The 9,955-nt window shown below is 38.0% G+C and overlaps 1 protein-coding gene across 1 annotated transcript in view; it reads right to left on the reverse strand.

Moving 5' to 3' along the window:
* The window catches only part of hs6st1b (heparan sulfate 6-O-sulfotransferase 1b), a 129,276-nt gene extending 125,019 nt beyond the window's left edge, over positions 1-4,257 (reverse strand). The window contains exon 1 of the mRNA XM_022681059.2: positions 3,326-4,257. Coding sequence (XP_022536780.2) covers positions 3,326-3,843 — 518 coding nt within the window. The 5' untranslated portion in view covers positions 3,844-4,257. The remainder of the gene's footprint in view (positions 1-3,325) is intronic.
* Between the last annotated feature and the right edge of the window lie 5,698 nt (positions 4,258-9,955).

A 9,955-nucleotide genomic window follows, 5' to 3' on the forward strand; every position in this document is an offset into this window, starting at 1 on the left:
GGGCTAGATGCGTTCCTACATGCCTCATTTCCCTCAACCATCATCACTACAGCTGTCTGAAACATGAGTCACAGTGTGCATCACATATATGAACAGTGCACTGTAAACACTCCTCAGCGTTAAGCAGTGATGAATGATTTCTCCCTACTGCCGAACACCACGGTTTCATTAAGTTCCCAACGACTTAACTGCCATGTTCCTCTCAAACAACAGAGCATCCTCTGTTACGTTTATCCTTTAAGCTAACAGCAGTTTGCCTGAAGTAGACTGTTCCCAGATTACAAAGCATTAAACAGGCTACGAAGCAAAACACAAACAGTGAGCTGGTTTTAGCGCATGAGCTGCTTGGTTTTAAACAAAGCACATAGGGTGCAATCACACTTGTGCCTTTTTGTGTGAAAATATCCTGATCTCCAGCAAATCTGATCCTTTAATCAGCACATATCAGTAATCAGAACTTCTCACTGTCATGACGTAGAGTTACCTGAGGGCTAAAACTGGAGGTAGATAATATGAGGCCTTGCTGCCAAAGCTGTCTCACTTAGATGGCAGTATCACGATGAAGGTCACTGAATTTGATTCAAAAGTCAAAGATGTATATTCAGAGAGAATACAAATAAAATTGTTTCTTTTTCAGTATGGCAAACAGTTTTTTTTTCTTCTCTTCCATACACTATCCTGATATTTTGAGCATTTTGAGCATCCTGAATGTGAGCTACAATTTATTAAAGTTGAACATACAACATTGAAACAACATTGGCCTATTAACTCTGATTCACTTTTCAAAATCAAACACCAAATCCAATGTTGATTCAACGAAGACATGCCAGCTGGGTTGGTTTTCAGAGAAATGCCATCAATTTGTGTAAATTTCACCATACAAACAGTTGAGCATGACCATGTTATCACACAATGTCAAACAATACTGAGCAGTTTGCTAAGAATTAAAGTGAATTACCAGAGTGCAGCTCTCTTTAAAAAAAAAAAGAAAAAAAAAAGAAAAAATCACATCTATACAAGATGTAGTGTGTTGTAGATTATTAACATGTCTATGCTGTGTTTTTGATGTTACAAATAAAAACAGATGCCTTCATAACTTTATAACACATTACCATTTCTCTGAAGCATATCGAGATATGATTTTTTGTCATATTGTCCCACAATAGGCCCATACTGATTACTGAAACTTTGAAGAAGCAGAGAAGTCTTGTTCAAGGTAAGCTTGATTTAGCAAGATTTGTGCCCTTTAAGTGTTAAATGTGAATTGTACGTTTAACAATGTACCACTAACAAGGTTATAAACAAAAATATACGATGTTTGTTATAATTTACGTCAGGCTGTTTTAAAAAAACAAACAGGCAATCGTGGCTAACAATGAAAACAAATGGAGGCTAATAACTGCCAATTAGTTAACCTAGCTAGCACGCGCTTGTCAAATTAGCATTAGCCAGGTTGTGGGTTGAGGAGTTTACTGTGTTTAGAGTGATAAAAGCTCAAGAAAAGTACGTTTTAGTGATTAAAACGGACGCTGTTTGCCGTTTTCCGACAGCACAGCTGTGATTTCAGCTCTTTTAGCTGGTGAAAGTCTGGAGAAAGACTGAGAAGAGTGTTGACAGCGCGGACTTCCCCCTTTCACTTTCGGGAGACGAGGGTAAAGAGCAGAGCTGACAGAAAGATAAAACTACGGATATTTACGACATCGCACATATATGATAACGTTATATGATAACGTTTTTTTCGTCTGAGATGTTTGTAATGTGCTTATGTTACTCCTATATCCTGTAGCTAGGTACGGTAACTTAATAGTGCTCTATTGGAGAAGTGTTGGTTAGCTGACTGTTGTTGTGGTTTAGGGAGACTGTGTGTTTATGTGTGTATAAGGTTCAGAGTTGGACACTAGCTAGGTTAGCTTTTAGTCTTGGATGTACCTGGGCAGAAGAAAGTGAACTTATGAAACTGTAGAAGCAACAAAACGATTTAAACCCCCCGTTTAACGCCCATTTCTCCTCCTCACCGTAGCTACAAAACACAATGCACAATGCTCAATGTAGCAACAGTTCTCTGGCTGGCTGTTTGTCTGTTTAATAGAGCATAAACAGGAAACGTAGCCTTTTTTCCCACCACAACAACACACTTTTTGTAGTTGATGTAGTGGATGATGTTGCTGTTACTGAGGTGGAGAATGGTTCATTGAAAACTAAGACATTTGGGAGTGAGCCATGGTGAGCCCCACAGCTCTCTCATTCTGCTAGCTATATATCTTCTCAAAATTTTTTAAAAGACTAGCTAGGTTACCTAGATTAACTAAACACTTATAAGTGAAAGGTGTTCCCTCCTAAAAGTAGCAACTTAGCTATATAAAAAACATATCTACCCGAATTCAATCTTGTAAAATGTGTAACAGTGTTTGTGTTTTTGTGATTGATTGTGTGTGTGGATTAATTCAATATTTATTTTCCCTTATCGTAATCTTTCTTTGAGAGGGAGTACTTATGCCCCTTTTTGAACCTTCCCTTTGCTTTTTGTGTTTTGTCTTGTTAAAAAACGTTCTAGCTTCTCTCTAGCTTCATGTGCAAATAAACTTAAAACAGAAGTAGCTGCATATGTGCTTAAAAATGTGATAGTTGATAGTTGCTAGCTATAGTTATAAGATAAAATAAGAGCTGCTGCCATTGAGCTTGTCAATTGTATTAACCGTGACAGAAACTCAAAAACAACAGTAAATACAAAATTGCCTTGTGCAGATGGAAATGAAAACATAAGTAGCTGCAGATGTGCTTAAAGTTGAAAGTAGCTAGCTATAGTTAAAAAATAAAGATAAGAGCTGCTTCTTTAAGCAGCTTCTTCTTTTAAGAAGCTAACCTAGCTAATTAATTAATTAACAAACATTGTCTTGTCCAAATAAAATTTAATCAGAAGTAAGTAACTGCAGAAGTGTTTAAGTTGATAGCTAGCGAGGTAACCTATAGTCAAGAATATCAGAGTTGCTGCCAACATGACTGGAACTCAAAAACAACACAGTTAACATTGCCTCGTGCAAAGGAGAAAAAAAAAACAAGTAGCTGCATATGTGCTTAAAGTTGATAGCTAGTTAATTAGTTATCCTATAGTTAAGAAGATAAAAGCTGCTGCTTTTAATCAAGCTATAATTGTATTAAACGTGACATAAAACCTAAAAACAACATAGTTAACATTGCCTTGTGCAAATGAAAGAAAAACACGAGTAGCTGCAGAAGTGCTTAAAGTTGATAGCTTACTAGTTGCCGCTTTTAAGCTTGTAAACGTGACAGAAACTCAAAAACAACATAACGAACAAGCCCCTACCTCAGCTTCTTCGCCTTGCTCTCCTTCTTGTTGAGCACCCCCGGCACGCAGTTGGTGAGCTCGGTCCAGTCGGCGTGTAAGCCGCAGCTCCAGCCGGTGGAGAAGCGGGAGAAGAGCCACGTCTCCTTGCGGTTGGGCCGGTAGCAAGTGCACTTCTTCTGTCCGGGGCGGCAGTCGCACGGCACCTCCAGCCGCACGTTCTGCACCAGGTGGCGGCCGAAGGTGGTGCCGCCGGTCTTCTGGATGTGCAGGAAGACGATCACGTCCTCGCCCTTGATCTCGAAGTCCACGGCGCGCTCCAGGTCCCTGACGGGGAAGTAGTACTTCTTGACGTAGTGCGGGTCCGGGGTGGGGAACATGGTCATGTCCTCCTCGCCCAGGTAGCTGTGCGGGGAGACGAAGCCCATCATGCCGGGGGCTACGTACTGGTACAGGATCAGCATGAAGAACACGGAGCCCACGACGATCAGCAGGAATTTGCTGGCCCGCTCAGCCATGGTCCCTCCCGCTTGGGTCATGCGTTACCATCGCTCAGACATCAGGCTGCGGGGAGAGAGGGGGGCAGCAAGCGGGCGGGCTACTACTTCTCTCCGCTCCTTCGCCTCCATACAGACTCTCACCACACACGCCGCTCGGGATCAGAGCGGCTCACGGGGGGGACACGCTCGCACAACCCGGCTTTAGGCACATGGTGAAAGTCCAAAACATCCGCTAAAGACTGCTGCTGATGATCCTGCTCTTCCGCGCAGCGCTCTCGTCCCGCCTGCTCCCCCAGTGAGGACGTCTAGTCGCCGGCGCCGCTCTCCACACACTGCCCGCAGCTGCTGCTGCTACTGCCGCCTCGCCTGCTGTGAGCACGCTAGAGAAACACAGCGGCGACACCCACACGGTAGCTCTCTCTCTCTCTCTCTCTCTCTCGCTCTCGCTCTCTCACTCACTCACACAGAATCACGCACACTCCTACTCTCTTTCTCTCAGAACTCAACACGAGCGTGTAGAGAAGGAAAAGGAGTCGAGCGGTTTTAATGCTTAGGTTGGTGTGCAGCGCCCACACCGCGTTTTCACAGGAATTAAATTAGTTATCGTGCTGTAAAGCTCTGAAAAAAAAAACTAAACCCACTTCAGTTTCTGAATCAGTTTTTCTAATTTGCTATTTATAGGTTTATTTTTTAGTAAAATAAACATTGTTGCTTTATTCTATGAACTACGGACAACATTTCTCCCAAACTCCAAATAAAAGTATTGTCATTTACAGCATTTATTTGCAGAAAACGAGAACTAGCTGAGTTCAGAAATCAATATTTGGTGGAATAATCCAGGTATTTAATCACAGTTTTTATGCATATTGGCATCGTGTTCTCCTCCACCAGTCTTACACACACCACGGTAAAGTTAGTTTCATTTTTGATAATCGACATTTCGGCTCTAATAACTTTTGAACGGAGGATGGTAGCCAGCATATGTTTACATAATCAGGACAGTACGACCACAGAGAGTGACGCACATACTTTCTTTTACTGTTCGGGTGAAATTTGCGCAATGCCCTTTTAGTGGTAATACCGAAAAAATGAGAGCTCTTTTCCAGTCAGAATAAAATGCATGCACTTCTAGACCACCTCTACATCTGTACACACTCATTTCTTTACCTCCAAATCACTTCAGTGCGTAACAATGCCTATTTATGTTCCTACAAAAGAATAGATGGCTTTAGGAAAAGAAACATCAATAACTCCATATTCTTAGGATTCATACACATCAAAACAACGTTGATGTTTACTTTAAGTCATGAGGACAATTGAACACCCATTAATATTATGCAAAATGCGTATATATATATATATATATATATATATATATATATATATCATATTTTATATATTCACAAATTTAATAGCATTTCAGCAACTGTGTATGTCACAGCTAGGTGGCAGCAGACACACACAACATAGTGAATATTACAATTTATATATTTCAAATGTAATAATTTTTAAACCGAATTACACAGAACAATACAAACAAGTGTGTATGATACAGCTAGGTGGCAGCAAACACACACACACACATTATATTTATGATACACTGCCAATTCTACTAATTATTCAATTTTATATATTTATAAATTTAATAGCTTTCAAACTGAATTAAACAGAACAATACAAACAAGTGTGTATAATACAGCTAGGTGGCAGCAAACACACACACACTCTTTATATTTATGATACACTGCCAATTCTACGAATTATAAAATTGTATATATTTTAAAATTAAATAGCTTTTGTAATCCTTCTGTATATATTAAATATTAGAATTGACACTGTATCCAAATTTTAGAGTGTGTGTGTTCGCTGCCACCTAGCTGTATCATACACACTTGTTTTTTATTGTTCTGTGTAATTCATTTTAAAAGCTTTTGAATTTAAAAATATATTAATTAGTAAAATTGGCAGTGTATCATAAATATAAAGAGTGTGCGTGTTCGCTGCCACCTAGCACCATCATACACACTTGTTTTTTATTGTTCTGTGTAATTCGGTTTGAATTCTACTGATTTTTTAAATATATAAAATTTAATATTCACTAGAATTGGCACTGTATCCAAAATATAAATGTTGTGTGTGTCTGCTGCCACTTAGCTGTGACATACACAGTTGCTGAAATGCTATTGAATTTGTGAATATATAAAATATATATAAAAAAAAAATAGAGTTGTACGCATTTTGCATAATATTAATGGGTGTGCAATTTTCCTCATGACTCAAAGTAAACATTCCCGTTGTTTTGATGTGTATGAATCCTAAGGATATGGAGTTATTGGTGTTTCTTTCCTTAAAGCCATCTATTCTTATGTGGGAACATTAATAGGCATTGTTACGCACTGAAGTGATTTGGAGGTAAAGAAATGAGTGTGAACAGATGTAGAGGTGGTCTAGAAGTGCATGCATTTTATTCTGACTGGAAAAGAGCTCTCAGTTTTTTGGTATTAACACTAAAAGGGCGTTGCGCTAATTTCACCCAAACAGTACATTACATTACATTACTTTACATAACATCACATTTGGCAGGCGCTTTTGTCCAAAGCGACTAACAATAGTGAAGTACAAAAGTAACAGAAGTTAAAGGTAAAACATCTTTAGATAGGGCTTAAAGGAGGTCAAAGGGAATAATAGGATGGAGGAGTGAAGGAGGGGAAGAAGGGAATGAGGTTAGAAGTAGTTAGAATGTTAGAGGTGTTTGTTAGAGAGAGTAAGTGCTCTTTGAAGAGCTCTGTCTTCAGGAGTTTCTTAAAGATAGTGGTAAAAGGGTGTGCGTCACTCTCTGTGGTCGTACTGTCCTTATTATGTAAACATCTGCTAGCTACCATTCTCCATCCAAAAGTTATTAGAGCCGAATAGTAGAATATTAAAAATAAAACTAACTTAACCGTGGTCTTACACACTGCTTTTGGCAACTTTATGCCACTACTGGTGTAAAAATTCAAGCAGTTTAGCTTGGTTTGATGGCTTGTGATCATCCATCTTCCTCTTGATTATATTTCAGAGGTTTTCAAATGGTAAAATCAAAGAAACTCATCTTTTTAAAGTGGTCTCTTATTTTTTTCCAGAGCTGAAGTCTTCAATGGAGACCGAAATTTAGAATGTTTTGCGGAAATAATGGACAGTTTAAAGGAAAATTATACACATTTTATTTTTTAATTCAATTCATTAGTAAAGGTAAAGAGGGTAATTTGTTGTGAAAAATGAGGTGAAAAATATGTATGCATATGTATGGGACATACAGAGGATTGAAATTAGATTGCTCTCCTTCCCAAAGTTACAGCAAAAAAAAAAAAAAAAAAAGATATTAGACTAACGTACAGCAAAAAAGTTGTAGGGGGAAATAGTGGGGTGTAGTGAATAGCACATCTCCATTCACCCCCAGCATCCTGATGCTACCAACAATATGACAATGCTAATGATAGGGGCATAGCACTGCCCCTGAGTTAATAGTGTCCTGAGCTAATAGTGTAATAGTGTCCTTCTTATCACTACTAGGGGTAACAGACTGTCATGTGCAAGCTTCTCAGACCATCACACCACTAGATAGATAGATAGATAGATAGATAGATAGATAGATAGATAGATAGATAGATAGATAGATAGATAGATAGATAGATAGATAGATAGATAGATAGATAGATAGATAGATAGATAGATAGATAGATAGATAGATAGATAGATAGATAGATGCATCAGTTTATGCCAAATAGTTTGTCATTCTGATTTGAATTCAAACATGGTTAATTTATTTCATGTCAGTGTGTAATCAGTATCAGGGTCAAGATAGAAACTGTGTTATTAACCATTTTAATTCACTCATGGAAGTGTTATCCCATAGAGGCCTCATTCATTATGTTATAGACCATATGTATGATCTGTAGAATTATTTTCTTATACATTGTAAACCTAAACTCCCAAACAAACAGTTTTTTTTTAATCAGCAGAGAGGTATTGATACTTTAATCCATAACATTCAATCCATTGACTAAAAGAAATCATGAATAATAGTTATCGCAGACTGAGTGGAATGTGTTGGGCATCTACAGAGAACCATAAAATCAAGGCCATGGTAAACTGGATGAAAGCAGGTAGCCTGTGAGTAGCAGTCTGTTATGCTTCAAAACCCCTGACAGGGGGCACTGCAAAAACCAAAACAGTAGATACAGATTTTCTGTTTAAATAGTGAACTTTTACACTTGTAACACTGTAAACCAGGGGTGTCAAACCTTTGGGCCTTTGTGGCTTCAGGTTTTCATTTCAGCCCAGCAGAAGCTCCTGTGCTGCTAGTTGTTTAGACTGAAAGCCTGCTCTAATCCCTCTGAACCAGGCTTCATAAAAACAATAACTAGACTTGGTATTATATGTAAATCAGTGCAAAACCAGTGATTCATAAACTGACAAATGTGTGAAATGACTGAATGCTTATAACAGCCCTTATTATTCATCATTTCCTTTTTCAGAGTGATTCATAATTTATTTTTTATTTTTTTTACATTTTCACAAAACATTTGTCATAAATGCTAAATATATCTACTTGGCAGATCTGTTTCATGTTTTCTTGCTCTAACAATGTCTTCTAATGAGAGGAATCACTGCTGCCGGCTTAAGCATTCAAATGGACAAGCAACATAATTTTCAGATAAATTATTGTGATTAGTAGCCAGGAATCAGTCAGGAAATATGCTATATAATGATCATCACATAATTCATTTAATTGGACTGATTAGTAAGGTGTGTTTAAGATTTTTAGGCTTATATGTTGATATTCTGAATTCTGAAACTAATGCAAATTATATAAGAAATTTACAGCCAATCATTTGCCATATTAATACTTTTAAGAGGTGTATGAACTAAAACACCTTTATTTACAGTCACTGATACTAATTAAAACAGCAAACCAGCAAATAGCATCTCACCAAAAGGGAAATGAAAGAGTATTGTGCATTTTCCTGCTGGTAGATGTTGTACTAAAGCAAAAGTAGCTTAAATCAAAACAAATACTTTGTAATTTGCCACTCTTCTTATTTGTCTGATCTAATCACTCCAAGTCTAGCTGCTGTCCCAGCTGGTTACCAACATCAATAAATGTTAATTTCAGGTTGAATGTTGGTAAAAAATTCACATCAGGATAACGTCTAATGTTAGTTACGTTAATGTTAGCATCACAACTCTAACCCCACCGAGGCCAGCTGTTAGTATTGTGTAGGGTGACCAAACGTCTGTATTTCACGTCCTGTCCCGGGCGTCCTGTTTTTTTTTTCAGAAAGTGAGGAAATGTCCTGGTTTTTAAATTACCTTCATTGGACCAGAGAGCAGTAGACAGCGTGACTGTCCAAACCTTTTAGTGTAATGTTTCACAATATTGTTAAACAACTTGATGCATAAATAATCAGCTCCTCGTTTAGTTGTAACCCCACACCTCTTATACAGATATGATGGTGCTGGGGGTTGGTAATGAGGTAAAGTAGATATCATACAACATTCTGACCTCACTAATGCTCTTGTCTTTGAGTGCAATCAAATCCTTACAGCAATGCTCCAAAAGTTTGCAGGAAGCCTAATGTGTAAATAAATACTGTTCATTTTTTTTTTACAAGCAGTAAATTCTGGATGCGTTTCTGAGCTCATGCAGTGAGATTCAGTATAGAATGGTACCTGTTTTTAAAGCAGTGCCACCTGAGGGCCCGAAGCCCACCAGCATCCAGTACTGACCGTTGACCTGGTCTATTGTGCACAAGGATTTCTCCAGATTATCTAAAACTTTTTACATTAAGGAACACTTTGTGAATTTGTTCAGCAATTTTTAGATACAGGTTTTCTCAGATTAGTATACCTGTTTATGCTTCTGACTGACTCTGGCTCTCTAAAATGTCCTTTTTATACCCAGTCATGCGAGTTAGTTGCAAATTGATCCTATTGCAGCTGTTTTTTTTTTTTTACTACCACTTAATTACTGAGTTTTTTTTCCATCCCAACTTTATTTTTAGTTGTGTTGCTTCCATTAAGATCTAAAGTTCATGTTTGTTCAACACCTGTTTGTGTTCTATGCACTACTGTGAATAATATATGGGTGTATGAGACTCATACATGTCAT

This window comes from Astyanax mexicanus, chromosome 1, assembly GCF_023375975.1.
Source record: "Astyanax mexicanus isolate ESR-SI-001 chromosome 1, AstMex3_surface, whole genome shotgun sequence".
Classification (NCBI taxonomy): Eukaryota; Metazoa; Chordata; class Actinopteri; order Characiformes; family Acestrorhamphidae; genus Astyanax; species Astyanax mexicanus.